Source organism: Phocoena phocoena, chromosome 1, assembly GCF_963924675.1.
Source record: "Phocoena phocoena chromosome 1, mPhoPho1.1, whole genome shotgun sequence".
In the NCBI taxonomy this organism is placed as follows: domain Eukaryota; kingdom Metazoa; phylum Chordata; class Mammalia; order Artiodactyla; family Phocoenidae; genus Phocoena; species Phocoena phocoena.
The window spans coordinates 163,799,730-163,824,620 of record NC_089219.1 but is presented as its reverse complement, the minus strand read 5'-3'; the positions used below and the strand labels follow the sequence as shown (position 1 = coordinate 163,824,620).

Below are 24,891 nucleotides of genomic sequence, written 5' to 3'. Positions count from 1 at the left end.
GGGCTCTAGAGCACAGGCTCAGTAGTTGTGGTGCACGGGCTTAGCTGCTCTGTGGCATGTGGGATCTTCCCGGACCAGGGCTCGAGCCCGTGAACCCTGCATTGACAGGTGGATTCTTAACCACTGTGCCACCAGGGAAGTCCCCTGTCTGATTTTATCTGCATTAAATTTTTGATAATTAAAAAAAATCTAAAAACTTGACCTAAGTTGATACAGGCAGAGGGAGAGCCTGGTGAGATATGTTACATACTTATTCACACAGACCCTCATTAGTATCTCCAGAGCTCTGGACTGGTGCCCTTTCCCTAGTTGTTGGGATTTTATGGAAATTTGTGTGATTCTTCAGAGTTAGAAGCAGTAAAAGATGGGATGAAGGCAACAGTCTCTCTCCCATTTTCAGTTCTGTGTTTCTTCTTTTTTAAAAAATTAATTAATTAATTAATTAATTTTTGGCTGCCTTGGGTCTTCGTTGCTGTGCGCTGGCGTTCTCTAGTTGTGGTGAGCGGGGCTACTCATTGTTGCGGTGCGTGGGCTTCTCATTGTGGTAGCTTCTCTTTGTTGTGGAGCACAGGCTCTAGGTGCTCAGGCTTCAGTAGTTGTAGCTCACGGGCTCAGTAGTTGTGGCTCACGGGCTCTAGAGCACAGGCTCAGTAGTTGTGGTGCACGGGCTTAGCTGCTCCGCGGCATGTGGGATCTTCCCGGATCATGGCTCGAACCCGTGTCCCCTGCATTGACAGGTGGACTCTTAACCACTGCGCCACCAGGGAAGACCCTTCTTGCTTGTTTTTGATAGAAAATCATGCTGTTTCCTTTTCATTCTTTTCAAAACTGAGTCCTCTCTAAGAAGTGGATCAGTCTTTTAGATTCCTCAAAATCCCTAACCCCAGGAAAGAAAGTTTCCTCACTAAGAAAATTCATTGTAAACTATGAATTATAAAACTTGCAAAAAAATTATGATGTTTATTTTGTTATAAGAAAGAAAACAGTAATAGAAAAAGACAAAAACATATCTCACAGCTTAACAAGAGGAAATCTGAGTTTCATAAAACTTTACATATTACAAAAGACAAGTACATAAAAGGACTTTTATTTTTATCTGCTAGGTAGCTTAAAAAATGAAAGCAGTGTTTTAACTAGGCTTTTACACGTAGATTTTGAAGTTAAAATTAAGCACTGTAATCAAACATCTAAGCATCAATAAAAACATCAATACTTTAGAAGTAGCGTACTAGTATTTAGCCTCTGACTCCCTCTGCTGGTGTATCGATGGATCTCTCTCTCTCTCTCTCTCTCTCTCTCTCTCTCTCTCTCTCTCTCTCTCTCCGCCCCGCAGCCCCTCTCTCCCACTCCCTGACCCCCTGTTCTTCCCCCCATCTCCCCCTAAACACACTTGCCCATATATGACATATTAGCTCTGTTTTTACTTCCACTATTTAAAAGAAAGAATTTCTTTAAAACAGAAGTGTCCTATGTGTGAAAATGATAAGCCTTGGCTCTTTTCATATTTTTAACTTTTCATATAAAAGTATCTTATCTACCTTTGGAAGTTAAAAGGTGTAATTCTGTATTCCAAGGATAATTAACAACATACAACTAAGGAATAAAAAATGCTATACACATACACACAAGTGACGAGACTTTTCCTCAAAATAACATTAATTGTAAAAGGTAACACTGAATATTTTAATGGATTACGTTATAAACGTTTTTATTTATAAAGACTCTATCCCAAGCCAAGTAGTTTTTCTTTTCAAACAAAAAGAAAAGAAACAAATCAAACATTATTAGACTATGATTCAAACTAAATAAAAGAAAATAAAAAGAAAATAAAACATTAAATTACTGATAAAAAAACAAACTAAATAATTTATTTAATCTAATTTTCAAAACAAACAGCGCATTACATTCTTAAGAGTCAGGCTATTCAAGAAAATTGTTCTATATAATAATTCTATACTTGTTTCGATTTAGCCTTAGATTTCTTTGTGCCTAATCAATAAGTACTTAGCAAATGAATAGTTATTCCTAGTCTCAGAAAAGAAATAAAGTTCCTCCTAACCAGAGAGCTGGCCAACACATCACAATTGCTGAGGTCACTGATAATGGCAGAATGCACTGAGGTTACTAAATAAAAACCTTTATACTTATACAATTTATGAACAGTTAACCATTCAGTTTCACAGAGCATATACTAGAAGGTTAGAGTCCTTAACACAGAAAAATAATAAGAACCAAACCCAAGAAAAGCCCAACAAAAGTAGATCTGTAAGTCTTTTTTTGCTGTTATAACTTATTTTCAAGCTTGTTGGAAAATAACAGAGTTCTTAAAACTAACACAATGATTTTTAAAAGTATAAAAATATTTGGTCCTAGAAAAATTTTCAACTTTAATAACACAAAAGTCATTGAGTTTTTTAAACAAATAACCGAAATATTCAGAGCAATTCTTACCACTTGGATAAGGAACTCTACTGGAAAACCACCTAACGTTTCTGTGTCAGAGCCAGAAATTTTACTTCTCCAAGGTGATTGTCCTAATAAGGGGTCATTATCCTGTGGGAATAAAAGGGAATTATTTAACCATTGACTTTCCAAAAGGAAGTATCTATTTTTTTAACTAATTAATTAATTAATTTATTTTTGGCTGTGTTGGGTCTTCGTTGCTGCGTGCAGGCTCTCTCTAGTTGCGGCGAGCGGGGGTTGCTGTTCGTTGTGGTGTGCAGGCTTCTCATTGTGGTGGCTTCTCTTGCCGCGGAGCACAGGCCCTAGGTGCGCGGGCTTCAGTAGTTGTGGCACGCGCGCTCAGTAGCTGTGGCTCACCAGCTCTAGAGCGCAGGCTCAGTAGTTGTGGTGCACGGGCTTAGGTGCTCCGTGGCGTGTGGGATCTTCCCAGACCAGGGAATGAACCTGCGTCCCCTGCATTGGCAGGTGGATTCTTAACCACTGTGCCACCAGGGAGGTCCCAGAAGTATCTTATTTTTTAAAAAAATTATTTTATTGAAGTATAGTTGATTTACAATGTTGTGCTAATTTCTGCTGTACAGCAAAGTGATTCAGTTATGCATATATATACTTTTTTTTTCATATTCTTTTCCATTACGGTTTATCACAGGATATTGAATATAGTTCTCTGTGCTATACAGTAGGAAGGAAGTATCTTATTCTTAAATAAAGAACAAATTCTATTATAATTACTACTCTATTAAAAATCCTACAAAAAGGAAAATATTTCCAGAGTTGAAGCAACTATTTTATTTACTTTATTAACTTTTTATTTAATATCTGATAACTCAAAATAATGTGGGCACCTCCTGAAGTTATTGTAATAGATGTGTATTTCATAAGAACATAGTTTACATTCATAATAATCATTTAAACTACTGGTGACATCTAAAAAATATTACTTACTGTAATTGGTGACTGGAGAGGAGGAGTATAATGTAACCGTGGTGGAGTCATAAAAAATCGAGAAGGTCGCTGTTTTTGTCCAAAGGCAGCAATAGGCATCGTCTCATGAGGCTCATTACTCTTTGGGAAAAGAAAATAGTCCCCAAAACTTGAAGAACTTTACCAATCATTTTAGCTTTATAACAGTTCGATTTTATCATAAAATATATTAACCTACAAAGATCAAAGGGCTAGAACTTAAGTCAGAGTATGGATACTACTCTGTTACTAAGAGGTTGAATTCATAAAACAGAAGAAAGTGATCTACTGAAAGAAAGGAAAGCGATCTATGGCCACCCTTGGTTGTCTCTGTGTTAAAGACTATCTGAATATTACCCACTGTAATTAAAGGCAATTCTTATCTGGCCAGGGAGAAATGTTTGGGTGATCTCATAAAGGAAATTACATTAATGAAACAGAAAAGTAATTTTTCTTTTTTGAAATGGGAGGTTTAAAGATTTCCTCCTTTAATGAAAAAAACTAAGATTGGTATACCTTGCTCTATATTTAGTCCAAATTTCCTTTCTCTCCTACTCCTCTCTAAAAGTACATTTGATAAGGAAACCCTTACAATAAGCAGAGAGTCACAGTTTTTTAAAAAGTATAGATCAGAAAAAAAAGATTCTTCTATTTTTGCACTAAGGAGATAAAGTAATTTTGATTTTTAATTGTAAGTTCACAACCCTTAAAAATCAAGTTTATAACAAAGAAATGGAAAAGGGGGAGGCTAAATGTGAACAATTTAATTTCCATAATGCTTAGAGGCAAACAGTTTTGTTATAAAAAGTTCATTACTCATTAAAAAGAAACTATTAGAGTTATATTTATCCTTTATATTTTAACTTATTAGAAAGGTATATAATTTCCATGACATTGCTAAATCAAGCATGATCATGAAATAATGGTCCAGTAGTTTAATGGACTATATCAGAAGTTCAAAAGATGTGGATTCCAGTCTCAATAGGGCAAGAATCCAGCTTGAAAGCCTTGAATAAATTACCTAACGTACTTATGTCTCAATTTCATCATGCAAAAAGTGGGGGTAATTAACAACCACCCTGCATACTCTGAGGATAAAATAGGAACATATAAAAATATATATTTTAGGGGCTTCCCTGGTGGCGCAGTGGTTGAGAGTCCGCCTGCCGATGCAGGGGACACGGGTTCGTGCCCCGGTCCGGGAGGATCCCACATGCCGCGGAGCGGCTAGGCCCGTAAGCCATGGCCGCTGAGCCTGCGCGTCTGGAGTCTGTGCTCCGCGGCGGGAGAGGTCACAACAGTGAGAGGCCCGTGTACCGCAAAAAAAAAAAAAAAAAAAAAGAAATATATATATATATATATATTGAAGTGCAAGATGTTAACATACTTTTAAAGTCATTTTGCAAGAGGACTATACCAACAGCTGAAATGGAAGTGTTGTGTAGCTTATTCCCTAAGATTAGTTAGTCAAGAGTGATCAGTTGTGTCACACTAAATTAGGCAGACAGATGCTAGCTTCTGGAAAATGTGGAAGACTTTAGTTCTGCTCCAGGAGTCTAGTAAGCAGGGCTGGAAACCCCTAAAGATCTCTTCCTCTATGACGTGAAATTTTGATTCTATCATAAATACAATCCCTAAGAAAACTCTACAACACATATTTAATAGGCATAAAACATGTGTATTATGAAACGATACTTACAAGAACTTCATAGTCAGGGATAGTATGAGTTCCAAGCCCTGCTCTATCAAAAGTTACTCTATAAGTAGCATTAAGAGTATCCACAGCATCTATCTGTCCAGTGAACAGACCATCATGAACACCACGTAATCGTGCTGAAAAAAGAAACAAAAAGGCATTATGATATTTAGGAGATACAAAACACTGTTACATACAAAACTGCTCCAAGCATGTAATTCAAAGTGGAGAAAGTATAGTACTGTTGTCTATTAAAGTTTCAAAAAAAGCATGTACTTTATTTTAGGCTTAAAGGAACAACAAAAAAAAATTTTGAAACAGAAAACAAAACTATAAATGGTGATCCCTAATTTGATATATGAATGAAATCATATATCTACCAAACTAAGGGGAAAATACTTTAACATCATATCATTGCTTTAAACCTCGAATTGCAAAAAAAAAAAAAAAAAAAAAAAAAAATCAACAAATTTGGTCATTATACTCATGAGTGAAACACTAGTAGTTCAACTGAAAAAAAAAAAAAAAAGAAAAAAGAAAAAAAAGACAAGGGTGCTATGCAGAAAAGATTTACTAGGTTTCAGACTGCTAACCTTAGAAAGGGTTGCCTATAATGTTGACTTCTGGGTACTTGAATTTTGGGAGTGTTCCCATTGTTCCCATACTAAGAAAGAGTGGTTTACTGTGCTTAGACTGTGCAAACAATGTGGTTACCTGCTTTCCAATTCTTGTATGTGCTGGGCAGAAGGTGCCTACGTAACCGGCCCCCTGTAAAAACCTTGGGCATTGAGTTTCTAATGAGTTTCCCTGGTAGACAACATTTCACAAGTGCTGCCACAACTTGCTGCTGAAGGAATTATGCAAGTCTGTGTGACACTACAGGGAGGGGACTCTTGGAAGCTTGCACCTGTTTTCCTCTGGACTTTGGCTCCATGTACTTTTCCCTTTGCTTATTTTGCTTTATATCCTTTTCTGAGATAAGCCATGGCCATGAGTACAACTATTTGCCAAGTACTCTGAGTCTTTCTAGTGAATCACCAAACCAAACCTGGGGGTGGTCTTGGGGATCCCTCAGACAGATGAATTCTTGTGTCACTATTTAAATCCAGTCTGAAGTAACATAAGGAAAATCCAAGCAAACATCCAGCATGAGTGAAAAATAGAAGAGCAGTAGCATTTAAGGCATTAAACTAGGCAAAGTGACACATTTTATACACACAAAAACATATAAAGATAGTATTTATTTTTTAATTGTTTTTGGCCATAGTGTGTGCCATGTGGGATCTTAGTTCCCCAACCAGGGACTGAACCTGTGCCCCTGCATTGTAAATGTGGAGTCTTAACCACTGGACCACCAGGAAAGTCCCAATGATATCATTTAAATAAAATACAAATATTCAATGCAAAACTGTTTAAAAGGATCAACTGATAAAAACTCAATTGTAGAAGACTAAAATATCATTCTCTTATGGTTACCAGGGGCGAAGGGTGGAGGGAAGGGATAGTTAGGGAGTTTGGGATTGACATGTACACATGGCTATATTTAAAATGGATAAACAACAAGGACCCACTGTATAGCACAGGGAACCCTGCTCAATGTTATGTGGCAGCCTGGATGGGAGGGGAGTCTGAGGGAGAATGGATACACGTATATGTATGGCTGAGTCGCTTTGCTGTGCACCTGAAACTGTCACAACATCGTTAATCAGCTCTACTCCAATAAAAAATTAAAAGTTAAAAAAAATATCATTCTCAGTCTTTGACAGACCAATTAAAGGAAAAGTAAACAGGTATACAGAAGATACGAGTAATAAAGTTGAATAAACAAACGTAAATATAGAAAAGGACCTCCAGTTATGGCAGCGTGAAGAGGTTGGTGATTCTTCTCTGCAAAAGACTTGTATAAACCTGTACAAGACTGTCAAAGACAACCATTTCAGGGTACTAGAAATGGGCCAAATGCAGAAAACAATTAAGAAATGATTACTGTTGAAAAACTGCTAGAGTTTCAGTTAAGGACAAGTGAACTCAGTGGCCTTTCTGCAAGAGGCTATTCACACTCTACCTCCACCAACAGCTTGGCTGGTAAAAAGAGTTTTTCTAGTGTATGGTTGGCCATGGAAACAGTGTTGTTTGTTGTCAGAGGGGCAGACAGGATGTGGACCAGTGGGTAAAAACCTGTGATTGTGCTAGTTAAGAGTGGCAAACTCGATCGGGAAAGAAAGAAAACCCCACAACTCTGCAAGCCTAAGAGGTAGTCCTGTCTGAGGTGACTGGCAGAATCGCTAGGAATTTAACAGGGAGATCCTGGAAACTAGAGAGCCATAAAAAGACTGAAATAAACTCTCCATAAATTCTTGCCTAAGTGGAAAACTATGTGATTGGGTGGGAAAGACCTAAGAAAGTCTGGTAAAAAGTAAAAGCTAAGGATGACCTGAAAACGGACAGCAACTTTGTATGTGTTTTCCAAGTCCACACAGAGATCAGTCTGAGGCCTTTCTGGATTAAAATGTTTGAGTACAATCTCTGCCTAAGTCACTGGTTGGCCACTAAGTTATGCAGACACAGGAACATTCCCTAGGAAGCAAGCTTAAAAATAAATAAAAGGGTAAAAAAAAACTGAGCAGAGACATCAGTGGTTGCATAGGAAGTTACTAAAGTAAAAACAATTCTCAAAAAAATTACAGAGTTGCTACGATATATTATCTAAAATATCTAGTTTTCAACCAAAAATTACTAGATATGTAATGAAATAAAAAAGCATGATTCTTACTCAGGATAAAAGTACAGTAATTAGAAACTGACACAGATGATACATTAGCAAAGTCTTCAAAAGTAGATTTTATAAATATGTTCAGAGAATTAAAGACAATGACTCAACAGGGAATTTCAAGAAGCTATACAAAAGAACCAAATAGAAATTCTAGAGTTAAAGAGAAGATTTGAAGAAAAGAATCAGGGAATATTTTAGATAATATATTGTAGCAAGTCTGGATTCTGATCTATTAAAGAGAGATCAGGGCTTCCCTGGTGGCGCAGTGGTTGAGAGTCCGCCTGCCAACGCAGGGGACACAGGTTCGTGCCCCGGTCCAGGAAGATCCCACATGCCGCGGAGCGGCTGGGTGGGCCTGTGAGCCACGGCCGCTGAGCCTGTGCTCCGCAATGGGAGAGGCCACAACAGTGAGAGACCCGCGTACCGCAAAAAAAAAAGAGAGAGAGATCAACAGAAATTATCCAATCCAAAGAACACAGAGAACAAAAGATTGAAGAAAAATGAAGGGAGCCTCAGAGAGCTGTAGAAAGATGTCAAGTGCACCAACATATTTGTAATGAGAGACCCAAAGGAAGGAGAGAGAGAAGGTGAAAAGGAAATTGGAAGAAATTATGGCTAAAAATCTCTCATATTTGATTTAAAAAATTAAGCTACTAACCCATGAAACTCAATAAACCCCAAGTAGGATAAATATAAAGAGTATCAAACCTAGACATATCATAGTGAAATTTCCAAAATCCAAGGATAAAGAGAGAATATTCAAGAGAAAGGCTTCCAGAGAAAAATGACTCATCACATGTAGAAGAGCAACACAATTAACAGGTACATCTCATCAGAAACAATGAAGGTCAGAAGGCAACAGAGTGACATATTCAGCGTGCTAACAAGAAAAAAACATCAAGCAAGAATTCTATATCCTGTGAAACTATTTTTCACAAATGCAGGAGAAATGGAAACATTCTCAGATAAAAACAGAGAGAATCTGTTGCTACTAGACACGTTAGGAAGAAATACTAAAACACATTCTTTATGATAAAAGGAAATAATACCAGACAGTAACTAAAATCCACAGCAAGAAAAGAAAAACACCAGAAATGGTAAATATGTGAGTGCATATAAAAAACGGTGTGTACAAAATACACACACACACATTTTTTCTATTCTCTTCATTTCATTTTTAAAAAGTAAGATTATTTAAAGCAATAATTATAATACTATATTCTCAGGTTTATCATAGATATTAATGTAACACGTTTGATGACAGTAAAAAGGAAGTAGGAGAAAATGGAGCTATATTGGAGTAAATCTGCTATATTTTATCAGAATTAATTCAGTATTAATCTTAATTAGATTGTGATATGTTAAAGCTACATATTGTACTTCCCAGAGCAACTAACACACACATACACACAAAACCCTCAAAAAATACGTAAAAATAACAGAGAAATTAAAATTGTATACTACATTTGTATACTAATATACAAATACTAACTATATAACTATAATAAGTAAAATTTGTATACTAATTGTATCCTAAACAGTATTTGTTTAACACAAAAGAATGCAGGAAAGGAGGTAAAGGAAAATAACGGATATGAGACATATTGTAAACAAATAGCACAACGATAGGCATAAATGCAAGCATATCAATTATTACATAAAATATGAATAGACTAACCACTGATCAAAAAGCAGAGGGTGAAACGGGTCAAAAGGTACAAACTTCCAGTTATAAAATACATAACCAATAAGGACCTACTGTACAGCACAGAGAACTACACTCAATATCTTGTAATAACCTATAATGGAGAAGTGTGTATATATATATATATATATATATATATACACACACACACGCACGCACACACACATATACACATATAACTGAATCATTCTGCTGTACACCTGAAACTAACACACTGTAAATCAACTATATTTCAATAAAAAAATTTTTTTAAATTGTAAATGTACAATAAACAAACAAAAAAAGTCATGGGGAGGTAATGTACAACATGGTGACTATAGTTAATAATACTGAATCCTGTATCTGAAAGTTGCTAAAAAAGTACATCTTAAAAGTTGTAACATTTTTGGTAACTATGTGTGGTAATGGATATTAACTAGACTTACTGTGGTGATCATTTTACAATATATACAAATATTGAATCATTATGTTGTACAGCTGAAACTAATACGATGTTAGATGTCAATTATACCTCAATAAAAAAATACAAGTAGATAAAATTTTCTTAAATTTTAAAAAAGGCAGAGGTTTGCAGACTGACTTCAATAGAACAAGACTCATCTATAAGCTGTTTATATATTTCTACATGTGTCTGAGACACACTTTAGATTCATAGATTCAAATAGGTTGAAAGTACAGGATGGAAAAAGATTCACCACAGTAACAACAGAGTACTGGAATGGCTATATTAATGAAAATTTAAAATAAGGGATACTACTGGAAACAAAGAGGGACATTTCATAATGATAACAGGGTCAATGTATCAGGAAAATATGACAAATATAAATATATATGCACCTTAACAGAGCACCAAAATACCTGAAGCAAAATCTGATGAAATGGTAAAGAGTTCAACAATTATAGTTAGAGATTTTAATATTAATCTTTCAGTAATTGATACAACAATAAAACAGAAAATCAATAAGAATATGGAAGACATGTACAACACTATCAACCAATTTGACCTAACTAACATATACACAATGCTCAACCCAACAGCAATATACAGTCTTTTGAAACATACATGGGGCATTCTCTAAGACAGACCAAATGCTAGGTCATAAAACAAGTCTCAACAACTTTAAAAGAAGTACAAAGTGCTTTCTCATACAAAGAAATCATACAAAGTGCTTTCTCCAACCGCAACAAAATGAAATCAGAAATCAGTGAGTCTTCACCAAGCAGGCTTGGTTATGCAAAATAAACTGAGAGAATACTTATAATACGAAAAGTATAAGAACTCAAATATAATTTGGAGGGAGGAACATCTTATGTTCTGGCATATACTGTATACTTACATACATCAAACTTTAGAGGGAGATTTATAAAACTTTAGGGGAAACTCACTTTCTACACTTCTGTGTTTTTTTTTTCTTCTTTTTTTTTTTGAGAATGCATTGCCTTTATAAATCAAGAAAAGAAGATATTTCCATATTTTTATATGGATGTCATTTATGTCCCTCTACCACAGATCAATATTTGAAGTCAGGCTCCCCTATTATTACAGGAGTATCTATCTGTTCAAGTGATGGCTAAATTCTATCCAGTTTTACTTAACTGGCTCAAAGACTTTTAAAAATACTTAAACTTTTGTCTCTAAGGCAGCCCTCTCCTTAACAGCCATTTCCAGATTACTGGTGCTGACAATGCAAAGCTAAAAAAACAAAAGCAGCAACCTAAGTTAGTATACATGGTCACTAAGGGATGAAAAGCAGATTCTTGGTCAGAATGCCAAGTTCAGGAAAGTAAGAAAAAAATGCTGTTGTGGTTATCAACATTATCCTAAGGCTCTGAGAATATTTTATAATAAGAAAAAAATTCAAAAACATCCTTTAGGTAGGGTAAATCCTATTAATCCATAAATCCTATTAGCTGATTATCTCAGGACAATGTCCATTTACACCTGCTATCCTACTTCAGTTATTAACAGCACCTCCTATTCTACTTTCAGAAGATGCTTACTTGAGTGATAAAATTATATGGTCACTCTACTTCTCTGACCGTTTATAAGGTCAAATACGCAATGCAAAAAAAAAGAGACAATTTTTCAAGCACAACAGAAGGTTTGCTGGGAATCTGGTGAACATACCTAATGTCATCCAAAAATCCAAGTTTAGAAAGTAATTTCATTATAACAAACATCAAGGGACAACTTTAAATATTATTGGTCAGAGCCTCAGCTTTGGGCCAGGATTCAGAATTTGGGTTAACCAGCAGCTGTCAAATCTTAACTCTACATTTACTTCTATAAATCACATCTTCCATATCTTCCAAATCACATCTTCCATATTGTCCTTGATGACTTCCTTTCCCATAACCCTTTGACTTAGATAAACTACTTAGATAAACTACATTACTTTTAGGACAGTTCTGAATTTTACAATTTCTTAACAAACCAATGATTTTAAAATTTCTTTTTATACCCTGACTTCTCTGACTACACAGAGTTCTATAACTATTCAGAGCAACGGACACCTGATGAACAACTTCCTGTACAATGTGGTTAAAGTATCATGTCCAGACGTTTCCCCAAGGCTTTTCCACTACTCAAATTTTCCATCATTTTGGTGTTTGTCAAAACACTTGCGTTCTTAACTCTGTAACTAAGAATCACTTGTCGTTACTTTTTACCTGTCTTCTTTGCGCCTACTGCAAAATCTTAAATATAGTTACTTAAAAAATTCCTTTGTTGTTGTTATTGAGGAAAAGTCTACTACTCCTTCTTTACTAAGAAATTTCTTCCCAGAAAGGAACGTGGAATTTTGTTTGTTTATATACTTTTCTTTTCTAGGTAAAATTTACATACAGTAAAATGAAAATGTAAGTGTATAATCCTATAAGTTTTGACAAATGAAATCATCCATCTTTAAAGTCACGGAATATTCTTATTATCCCAGAAAGTTCCCTTTTCCTAGGCAATCCTTTCTTCAGGAGCAACCTCTTTTCTGATGATATTTTTCTACCATAAATTAATTTTGCCTATTCTACAACTTCATATAAACAGAACCATACAATATGCAACCATTAGTTTTCAGCTTCTTTTGCTCGTCATACTATCTGAAGTTAATCTATATGTCAGTAGTTAGCTCCTTTTTATTGTCAATTTATATCCAATGTAAGAAAATATCATGTTATGTTTATCCATTCGCCTGTTGTTGGGTTGATTCCAGGTTCTGACTATAAAATTAAAACAAAGATGCCGTAAACATTCTTGTATATATCCTTCTGTGAACAGCAACTTCATTTCTCTTACTTAAATATCTTGGAGCAGAACTGCTGGATCACAGGACAGACATAAATTTAATTTTATTAAAAACCGTCATGCTTTTACTCCAAAGTGGTATACCATCCTATCAACAATGTATATGAATTATGGTAGCTCCACATCCTTGTCAACATTTGATGTTATCAGTAGTTTCAATTTTAGCCATTCTGCTGTGTGTAGTGGTATTTCATTATGATTTTAATTTGCACTTCCTTGATGACTACTGATGTTGAGTGCTTTTTCATGTGCTTATTGATCATTCATACATCTTCCTCTGGGAAGTCTCTACTCAAGTGTTTTGTCTAGTTTTTGAATTGGATTACTTATGTTTTTATTACTAAATAATAGAGTTCTTTATGTTTTCTAGATATAGTCCCTTTTCAGATATATGATTTGGAAATATTTTTTTCCCAGTATATGGCTTGCCTATTTATTTTCTTAATGTTCGCTATTAGTGGGCAGAAGTTTTAAATTTAAGTTAAACCTAAAAATCACCTTTATTTTTCTTTTTTGATAATTAATTTTTTGTCAGATCCAAGAAATCTCTGCCTACTTACAGATCACAAGATATTTTCCTGTGTTTACTTATAGAAGCTTTATAGTTTTGACTTTTATGTTTAGCCCTTTGGTCCATCTTAGATTAAGTTTTTTGTATAGCATGAGGAAAGGTCAAGGTTCATTTTATTTCCATATATATACCTAGTTGATCAATCATTATTTATTGAAATGCCCTTCCTTTCCATTGAAATGCTTTGGTATCTTCAGAAAGTCAACTGGACATATGTGTGGATCTATTTCTGGATTAAACTATCCTTCCCATTTTCATAGACATTAGAATAAGCACGACAATTTCAAAAAAAAAAAAAAAGGAAAAGAAAAGAAAAAGAAAGAAAAAGAAAAGGGCTGCTGTGATTTAGACTGTTTATCTCTAAGATAAGTCTTGGCAGAGCTGACATTTTTAACAATACTGAGTTTTCCAATCCATGACATGTTTTTTTTTTTTTTTTTTTTTTTGTTTTTGTTTTTGTTTTTTTTTATGCGTTACGCGGGCCTCTCACTGTTGTGGCCTCTCCCGTTGCGGAGGACAGGCTCCGGACGCGCAGGCTCAGCGGCCATGGCTCACGGGCCCAGCCGCTCCGCGGCATGTGGGATCTTCCCAGACCGGGGCACGAACCCGTGTCCCCTGCATCGGCAGGCGGACTCTCAACCACTGCGCCACCAGGGAAGCCCCATGACATGTTTTATCTAATTATTTAGGTTTTTTATGCTATTGTCAATAGTGTCATTTTTTAAAATGTCATTTTCCAGTTGTTGCCTTATTATACAGAAATACAACTAATTTTCATGTTGATTTTATATCCAAAGACCTTGCAAAAAAATTCATCTCATTAATTCTAGTCGTTGATTTGTGGATTCCTTAGGATTTTCATATGGGTAATCATGTCATCTGTGAAAAGAGACAGTTTTACTTCTTCCAAACTTTATGATTTCTATTTTTTTCTTGTATTATTTCACTGTATCTAGCAGAATACTGTATACAGATCCTAAGTGTATCCTTGCATTGTTCCCCGTCTTAGTGGCAAAGCATTCAAAATTTCACCATTAAGTATGTAGCTGCACATAGATATTTTCATATATTAACTTTGTCAGGTTGAGGAAGTTCCCTTTTATTTCTAGTTTTTGAGAGTTTTATCATGAGTGGGCATTAATACTGTCAAATGACTTTTTGTTATCTATTGATAGGACCATGTGGTTTTTCCACTTTATGCTACTAAATATGGGGAATTACATTAGTTGATTTTTAAAAACAGACTTTCTTTTTAGGAGCAGTTTTAAACACAAAGCAAAATTTAGAGGAAAGTACAGAGTTCCCATACATGCCCTACCTTTACTCTCCCTAAGAGCTTCCCCTACTATCAACCCATATAGCTCCTGCCTGACACACCCAACAGGCTCTCCCACTATCAACATCCCACACCAGAGTGGTACATTTTGTTAGCTGATGAACCTACACTGAAACATTATTATCACCCAAAGTTTATAGTTTACATTAGGGTTCACTCTTGGCGTTGCACATTCTATAAGTTTTGACAAACGTATAAGGGCATGTACCTGCCCATCATTACAGTATCACTCAGAGCAGTCTCACTGCCCTAAAAAACCTCTGTGCTCCACTTATTAATCCCTCTTCCCACTAGCCCCTGGTAATAACTCATCTTTCAACTGTCTCCATAGTTTTTACCTTTTCTAAAATATCATACAGTTGGAATCATTCAGTATGTAACCTTTTCAGACTGGCTTCATTCGCCTAGTAATAGGCACTTCAGGTTCCTCCATCTCTTTTCATGGAATTTTGTTATTATTATTAGGCCATGCCACACAGCTTGTGGGATCTTAGTTACCCAACCAGGGATCGAACCCAGGCCCCCAGCAGTGGAAGCGCAGAGTACTAACTACTTGACCACCAGGGAATTCCCTCTCATTTCATTTTAGCTTCAAATAATATTCCATGTCTGGATGTATCAGTTTATTCATCTAATGAAGGACATAGTGGTTCCTTCCAACTTTTGGCAATTATGAATAAAGCTGCTATAAACATCCATGTGCAGGTTTTTGTGAAGAGGTAAGTTTTGAACTCATTTGGGTAAACACCAAGGAGTGTGACTGATGGACTGTGTGGTAAGAATATGTTTAATTTTGTAAAAAATTGCCAAACTGTTTTCCAAACTGGCCATACCATCTTGCATTCCCACCAGTAATATACAAGTTCCTGTGCTCCACATTCTCGTTTGGTGTTGTCAAGTTCTTGATTTTGGCTATTCTAATAGGTGTATAATGGTATTTCATTGTTTTCATTTGCATTTCACTGATGACATATGATGTGGCATATCTTTTCATGTGCCTATTTGCCATTTGTATATCTTTTTTTAAAAATTGAGGTGACATTAATTTATAAGATCATATAAGTTTCAGGTGTACATTATATTTTGACTTCTATATATATTACAGCATGCTCATCACCAAAAGTTTAGTTTCCATCCGTCACCACACAACAGACGCCCTTCACTCATTTTGCCCTTCTCCCAGCTCCTTCCACTCTGGTAACCATACTACTCTGTTCTCTGTATTTATGTTTGTTTTCATTTTGTTTATTAATATTCTACATATGAGTGAAATCATATGATATTTGTCTTTCTTTGACTTATTTCACTTTGCATAATACCCTCAAGATCCATCCATGTTCTCACAAATGGCAAGATTTCGTTTTTTCATGGCTGAGTAGTATTCCACTATATATTTTATATACACACACACACACCACATCTTTATCCAACAATGGGCACTTAGGTTGTTTCCATATCTTGCCTATTATAAATAATGCTGTGATGAACATAGGGGTGTACGTAACTTTTTGATTTGGTGTTTTTGTATTCTTTGAATAAATACTCAAAAGTTAAATAGCTGGATCATATGATAGTTCTTTTTTGTGTGTGTGTTATAGTTCTATTCTTAATTTTTTCAGGAATCTCTGTACTTTTCGCCATAGTGGCTGCACCAATTTATATTCCCACCAACAGTATGAGAGTATATCTTCTTTGGTGAGGTACCTGGTCAGATCTTTTCTCCATTTTTTAATCAGGTTGTTAGCTTTCCTATTTATTAAGTTTTAAGAGTCCTTTGCATATTCTGGATAACAGTCCTTTATCAGATATGTCCTTTGCATATATTTTGCCCCAGTCTGTGGCTTCTCTTCTCATTCTCTTGACATTGATTATTTTTTCAATTATTTTGTTGTAGTAAAATACACTAAAAAGTTATCATCTTAATCATTCTTAAGTGTAGAGTTCAGTGGTATCAAATATTAATAACATTGTTCAATCATCACTCATATCTATAACCCTTTTCATCTTGTAAAACTGAAACTCTACACCCATTACAGTAACTCCCCATTCATCCCTCCCCCCCAGCCTCTGGCAACCACCATTCTACTTTCTGTCTCTACGACTGTTTCTATTGTAAGCAGCTCATATAAGTGGAATCACAGGGTACTTTTTTCTGACATTTCACTTATCAATGCCCTCAAGATTCATCCATGTTGTTGCAAATGGTAGGATTTTCTCCTTTTTTATGGCCAAATAATATTCCATTGTATATACAGTTGACCCTTAAACAGCACAAGTTTGAACTTCAGGGGTCCACTTACACACAGATTTTTTTCAGTTGTAAATACGACTGTACTGCATGATCCATGGTTGGTTGAACCTGCAGATATGTAACTGCAGGTATGGAGGGCTGAGTGTTTGTGAATTTTAGACTGCACGGGAGATCAGCACCCCTACTCCCCGCATTGTTCAAGGGTCAACTGTATACACCATATTTTCTTTCTCCATTCATCTGTCAGTGGACACTTAGGCTGTTTCCATGCCTTAGTTGTTGTAAATAATGCTGCAACGAACATGGGGGTGCATGTATCTTATGGAGATAGTGAGTTTGTTTCCTTTGGATAAACACCCAGAAGCAGAATTACTGGATCACGTGGTATTTCTATTTTTAATTTTTTGAGGAACTTCCTTACTGTTTTACACAGTGGCTGCACTGATTTACATTTCCACTACCAATCCACAGGGTTCTCTTTTCTCCACATGCTTTCCAACACTTGTTATTTCTTGCCTTTTTGATAATAGCCATTCTAACAGGTGTGAGGTGCCATCTCACTGTGGCATTTCCCTGATGATTAGTGATGTTGAGCATCTTTTCGTGTACCTGTTCACCATCTATGTGTCATGTTTGGAAAAATGTCTATTCAGCTTCTCTGCCCATTTTCTAATCAGGTCGTCTTTTTGTTTGAGTTGTATGAGTTCCTTACATATTTGAATATTAACTTCTTATCAGATATATGATTTGCAAATCTTTTCTCCCATTCTGTAGGTTGCCTTTTTATTTTGTTGATTGTTTCTTTGGCTGTGTAGAAGCTTTTTATAGTTTGATGTAGTCCTACTTGCGGATTGTTGCTTCTATTCCTTTGATTTTGGTGTCATCTCCAAAAAAAAAAAAAAAAAGCATTGCTAAGACCAATGTCAAGGAGCTTTTCCTTTGTGTCTTCTTCTAGTAATTTAATAGTTTCAGGTCTTACATTTAAGACTTTATTCCACTTTGAGTTAATTTTTGTGAGAGGTGTAAGATAGGAGGCCAGTTTTATTCTTCTGCATGTGAATATCTAGTTTTCCTGAGACCATTTATCAAAGAGTCTGTCTTTTCCCCATTGAGTATTCTTGGTTGCCTTGTCAAATATCAGTTGACCATATATTCATGGGGTTTTCTGTGGGGGGTTCAATTCTGTTCCATTTGTTTATGTGTCTATTTTATGCCAGTCTCATACTATTTTGATTACTATAGTTTTGTAATATAGCTTGAAATCAAGACATTTGAGTGTTCCAACTTTGTTCCTCTTTCTCAAGATTGCCTTGGTTAGTCAGGTCTTTTGTGGTACCACATAAATTTTAGGACTGATTGTTCTATATCTGTAAACAATGCCACTGGAATTTTCATAGGGATTGCACTGAATCTATAATTGGCTTTAGGAAGTATGAACTGTTTAAAACAATATTAAGTTTTCCAATCCATGAACATGGGATATCTTTCCTTTTATTTTTGCCTTCTTCAATTTCTTTCATCAATGTCTTGTAATTTTCAGTGTACAGATGTTTTACATCCTTGGTTAAAATTATTCCTAAGTATTCCATTGCGTTTGGAGCCATCGTGAATGAGACTGTTTCCTTATTTTCTTTTTCAGATATTTTGTCTTTAGTGTATAGAAACACAACCGATTATTGTATGTTGGTTTCATATCCTGGCTTTACTGAATTCATTTACCAGTTCTTATAGTTTTTTGTAGAGTCTTTAGGGTCTTCTCTATATAAGATCATGTCATCTGCAAACAGAGATAATTTTACTTCTTCCTTTTGGATTTGACACCTTCTTTTTCCTTGCCTGACTGCTCTGGTTTGGACTTCCAGCACTATATTGTCACACTTGTCTTGTTCTTGATCTTTAGAGAAAAAGCTTTCACTCTTTCCCTGTTGAGTATGGTGTTAGCTGTGGGCTTGTTCTTTAGCTTCTTAAGGTAAAAATAGAAATTTATACCTTTTTAAAACGTATATAAGCATTTTCTTCTGATGTAAGTATTTAAAAATGTAAAAGTTTCCTCTATATACTTCTTTAGCTGCACCCCACAAATATTTATATTTGGTATATTTATTATCTTTCAATTTAAAATATTTGCGCTTTTCCCTTGAGATTTTCTCCTTTTACTTATGAATTATTTAAAGTATGATGTTTCATTCCCAAATACTTGGATGTTTTCAGAGATCTTACTGTTTCAATTTCTGATTAAATTCTGCTGTGCTCAGAGAAATTCTGTACACTGTATATGATTTCAATCTTTCAAAATTTACTGACATGTGTTAATAGGCCAACATATGATTTATGTTGACAAAGCCTAAGCACGTGCAAAGATTATATATTCTGCAGTTTTGGGGTACACTGTTCTAAAAATATCAATTAGATATCATGATTGGTAGTGCTATTCTTTTTTTTTAAATTATTTTATTTTTGGCTGCATTGGGTCTTCATTGCTGCGTGCAGGCTTTCTCTAGTTGCAGTGAGCAGGGGCTACTCTTCATTGCGGTGCGCGGGCTTCTCATTGCGGTGGCTTCTCTTGTTGCAGAGCATGGGGTCTAGGCATGTGGGCTTCAGTAGTTGTGGCCTGCGGGTTCTAGAGCACAGCTCAGTAGCTGTGGCACACGGGCTTAGTTGCTCTGCGCCACGTAGGATCTTCGCAGACCAGGGCTCGATCCCGTGTCCCCTGCATTGGCAGGCAGATTCATAACCACTGCGCTACCAGGGAAGCCAAGTAGTGCTATTCTAATTCTCTATAGTTGTACTGATTTTTTTTTTCCTGTTCTCAATTACTGGTAGAGAGTTGTTAAAATCCACAACTATAATTGTCGACCTGTATATTTCTTCCTTTAGTTGTCTTACTTTTTGCTTTAAGTATTTTGAACTTCTGTTATTAGGGGCCTACTAATAAATATATATTAGGATTTGTTGTGTTCTTCTAATGAAGTGCTCTTTCAATCATTATCAAGTATCTCCTCTCTCTGGTAATACTCTTTGTCTTGAATTCTATTTTGTCTGATGTTAACATAGCCACTTCAACTTCCTATTGTTAATATCTGATTGGCATATCTTTTTCATTCTTTTGCTTTTAACCTGTCTGTGATTTTTAAATTTCAAGTACAACTCTTGAAGACAGCACATACAGTTGACCCTTTAACAACATGGGGATTAGGAGTGGTGATATCACCTGAACAGTTGAAAATCTGTGTACAACTTTTAACTCAAGGGTATAACCCAAAACTTAACTACTAATAGGCTACTGTTGACTGCAAGCCTTACAGATAACATAAACGGCAATTAACATGTATTTTGTATGTTATATGTACTATACACTGTATTCTTACAAAAAAGTAAGCTAGGGATAAAAAAAGTTATTAAGAAAATCATAAAGAAGAGAAATACATTTATAGTACTGTATATTTTTATCAATACCATAAGTTTACATCATCTGTTTACAAGATGAATCATGTCTCAGTAACTACATCAATATTGTCTTATATGATATTACAAAATGCTTTACATGTTGCGCATATTATTAAAACTAGACATCAAAAAAAAGAAAAGATAATGTGAAAAAGAAATTCATCTTCATTTACAGGTATAATGATTCATGCATTGATAATGAAGAAAAAGCAATACAAATTGCTTTATAGTAGTCTAGTGTAATCAATATGATGGCTTCATGGTAGCCTGGCATATACATTAATGAATGAATCTTAAAAATTTTATGGCATACAGTTTTACTGTCATATTCATAATACAGTATTAAAACACTTTCATTTTTAAAAAATTGAGGTATAGTTGAATTACAATATTATATTAGTTTCAGGTATACAACACAGTGATTCAAAATTTTATAGCTTATACTTCATTTAAATTTATTACAAAATATTGGCTATATTCACTGTGCTTACCATACATCCGTGTAGCTTATTTATTTTATACTTAGTAGTTTGTACCTCTTAATCACTTACCCCTATCTTTCCCCTCCCCTACCCTGCTCCTCACTGGTAACCACTAGTTTGTTCTCTACATCTGTGAGTCTGTTTCTGTTTTATTAGCAACATAGGTTACTTCCATATCTTGGCTATTATAAATAATGCTGCTGTGAACATTGGGTTGCATGTATCTTTTCAAATTAGAGTTTTCATCTTTCCTGGATGTACACCCAGGAATGGAATTGATGGGTCATACGGTAGTTCTGTTTTTACTTTTTTGAGGCATCTCCATACTGCTTTCCACAGTGGATACACCAACTTACATTCCTGCCAGCAATGTACAAGCACTCCCTGTTCTCCACATCCTTACCAACATTTGTTAATGGTGGTCTTTCTGATGACAGTCATTCTGACAGGTGTGAGGTGATATCTCATTGTGGTTTTGATTTGCATTTCTCTGATGATTAGTGATGTTGGGTATCTTTTCATGTGCCTGTTGGCCATCTGTATATCTTCTTTGGAAAAATATCTATTCAGGTCTTCTGCCCATTTTTAAAAATCAGGTAGTTTTTTCAATATTGAGTTGTATGAACTATTTATATATTTTGGATATTAACCCCTTATCAGTCATATCATCTGAAAATATTTTCTCCCATTCAGTAGGTTGTCTTTTCATTTTGCCAATGGTTTCCTTTGTTGTGCAAAAGTTTTTAAGTTTAATGAGGTCCCATTTGTTTATTTTTGCTTGTTTCCCTTGCCTTAGGAGACAGATCCAAAGAAATATGGCTACGATTTATAACAAACTGTGTCCTGCCTCTGTTTTCTTTTTTCTTTTTTTTTGCAATATGAAATAAACAGTTTTATTTTTGATGTGTCTCCAGCCATCGATCAATGGCCATTTTCAGAGTCCTATTTGGTATAAGTACCAAAGAAGGAAGAACAAGATTTGTCATGGGACTCGTACGTTTCTTTTTGCTGATACAATTTTCCATTGCTTCCTTTTCGTATGAATAGCCATCTGATGCAATGACAGGATCTTTCATAAGCTCCCTAGTTATTGGACATATAAATTCATCAGGAATTCCAGAAGAAAGGGTTTTCATCTTTGTCCTGAGCTCTTCAATTTTCTGCAGAACTTTACTACGCAGCCCTAGAGATTCAATTTTCAAATCATCAGCTAGACTTTCTTTTGTAAGATTCAACAGTTCTCGCCCATCAATGTTATTCATTTTGAAAATACCAACAAGGTCTTTTAAATCTTGTGCACAAAACCAGTTTGAGACATCGTCCTCTGACCAATCTTCAGTAAATTGCTTTGGTTGATCTTCTGCGATCCTTGCTTGGCAAGGTGCTTCCAGGTCAAACTGCCAGATACTCACTGTTTTGTCCATTGAACCAGTAGCAAGTAAAAGGATATTGGGTGCAAAGGCACAAGTTGTGACATACCTGGTGTGCTGAGTCAAGGTGTGAAGTATATTCTCAGTATTAGTATCATACACTATGACAGACTTATCCACTGATCTAAGGTATGGGTAAAGGAAATAACCCAAATTTTGATCTGGCAATCCTGACCACATGATGCCAGTCGAAAGAACTGAAGACCTTGTTCTCCACCAGAAACTGGCTGTGAAGAAAAATCGCAGCAGGTAATTCCAAGATTATGTGCTTTTTCACTATGCAGACACCTCATTTTATCATCCCACACTGTTAAATCTCCACATGAGGAGCCAGTGACAAAGAGGTTTCCATTAAGAGAAAATGCACAGGCCACCAAGGAGCCATCCTTAACACTAGCACATCTATATAACTTGTATGACTGTGCATTCCACAAAACAACAGTTCCATCAGCTGCCCCTGATATCAAACAAGTGGAGTCTGGGGAAAACTGGCAAACCCTCACGGGGCTACCACTGGGCTGTTCCATCACTGCCAAAGTCTGTCCGTTTTGAGTATCCCATAAGACAGTGGTACCATCTGTTGAAAATGAAGCCAAAATATGCCCTGAAGCAGAGAAACAGCAGCAGTGGACAGCAGAGGTGTGAAACTTCAATGGAGAGTGTGGCAATTCACTGAAGTCACTCAGGGAGTACAGGCGAATTGGTTTGTCCAAGGAGCAAGTGGCCAAGAGGGAAGAGGAGAAGGCACAGCAGTTGACATCATCATCATGATCCGCTAACGTGTGAATTAGTTTCACCATGTTCTTTATTTGAAGTAAAATATCCTGGTGTGGGCGTCCACTTAAACCTCAGCCGTCAAGCCAAACAATTTCCGGTCATACCCCGGATCAACTCGCCATTGTTAACACATGCATACCCATCTAATGCAAGGCAAACCCGAAATGTGCCAAGAATCCTCCAACATAAAGCTCGAGACCTACTCCCACCGTGCCCACGCGGGGACCAAGGATTTGCCCAACTCTTGAGAGCCAACCAGGCCTCAGCGAACCGAGAGACCCACGGCAGGAGCATGGCCGGCGGGGAGCAGGGCCTTCCGGAATGTGAGGACCGGCGTTCGGGTTGTGGGGGAGGGGTGGAAGCCAGCTGGGGCTTTCACGCCCCGCCGTGAGGCGCTGCCCAGCTCCCAGACCAAGGCCGCAAAACCATGCATCGCTCTGGTCAAGGTCTCAGCAGGTCCCTGTCGCGCACTTAGAACCTGACGCCGAGAAATGGAGGGTTTAGACACCTTGAGCGGGGAAGCTCGGCGGGCTGACCCCAGTCAAGGTCCTCCACCTGCCTCCGCCGCTGTTAAACTGGCCCATGGGCACTGCCCCTTTCACCTCAAAGACCCACGACGCCTGGGATCAGCGCTCAGATGCTGGCGAGTGGCGCAGGGCACGTGACATGCAGGTGAGGGGGGCCTGTTTTCTTTTTTTTTTAAAGTAGTTTAATTTAATGTATTTAAAACTTCATTTTTAAAAATATTTATTTTTGGATAGTTACAGAAGTCGAGGGATCTCGATTTTTTTTTGGCTGCACAGCATGTGGGATCCTAGTTCTGTGACCTGGGATCAAACCCACACTGCCTGCACTGTAAGCATGGAGTCCTAACCACTAGACCACCAGGGAAGTCCCTGCCTATGTTTTCTTCTAGCAGTTTTTTGGTTTCTGGTCTTACATTTAAGTCTTTAAACCATTTTGAGTTTATTTCTGTATGTGGTGTGAGAAAATGTTCTAATTTCATTCTTTTATATGTAGCTGTCCAGTTTTCCCAGCACCACTTATTGAAGAAACTCACTTATTGAAGAAACTGTCTTTTCTCCACTGTATATTCTTGCCTCCTTTGTTGTAGATTAATCGACCATAAGTGTGTCAGTTTACTTCTGGGCTCTCTAGTCTGTTCCATTAATCTATGTGTCTGTTTTTTTGCCAGTACCATACTGCTGTGATTACTGTAGCTTTGTAGTATACTCTGAAATCAGGGAGTGTGATACCTCTGTTCTGTTCTTTCTCAAGATTGTTTTGGCTATTCAGGGTCTTTTGTGTTTCCATACAAATTTTAAAATGATGTTCTAGTTCTGAAAAATGCCATTCGTATTTTGATAGGGATGGATTGAATCTCTAGATTATCTTGGGTATTATCGTCATTTTAACAATATTAATTCTTCCAATCCAAGAACATGGTATATCTTTCCATCTGTTTGTCTCATCTTCGATTTCTTTCATCAGCGTCTTATAGTTTTTGGAGTACATGTCTTTACCTCCTAGGTTAGATTTATTCCTAGGTATTTTATCCTTTTTGATACAATTGTAAATGGGATTGTTTCATTAATTTCTCTTTCTAATAGTTCAGTGTCAATGTATAGAAATGCAAGAGATTTCTGTATGCTAATTTGGTATCCTGTAACTTTACTGAATTCATTGATGAGCTCTA

At 36.3% G+C, this 24,891-nt stretch overlaps 2 protein-coding genes across 5 annotated transcripts in view; both read right to left on the bottom strand.

Annotated features, from left to right (window-relative positions):
* The window catches only part of LIN9 (lin-9 DREAM MuvB core complex component), a 110,607-nt gene that overhangs the window by 38,320 nt on the left and 47,396 nt on the right, over nucleotides 1-24,891 (bottom strand). For 3 of the 4 annotated variants that reach the window (XM_065878058.1, XM_065878082.1, XM_065878068.1), the window contains 3 exons: nucleotides 5,126-5,259; nucleotides 3,409-3,528; nucleotides 2,452-2,553 (listed from right to left, as the gene is read on the bottom strand). In XM_065878058.1, the coding sequence (XP_065734130.1) occupies nucleotides 2,452-2,553; nucleotides 3,409-3,528; nucleotides 5,126-5,259 (356 nt within the window). The remainder of the gene's footprint in view (nucleotides 1-2,451; nucleotides 2,554-3,408; nucleotides 3,529-5,125; nucleotides 5,260-24,891) is intronic. The other variant, XM_065878076.1, reaches the window with a different exon arrangement.
* Nucleotides 21,882-23,218, bottom strand: LOC136135544 (WD repeat, SAM and U-box domain-containing protein 1-like). Its single transcript, XM_065893434.1, is given in 2 exon segments — nucleotides 21,882-22,543; nucleotides 22,546-23,218. Coding segments are annotated over 2 exon segments (1,335 nt in total).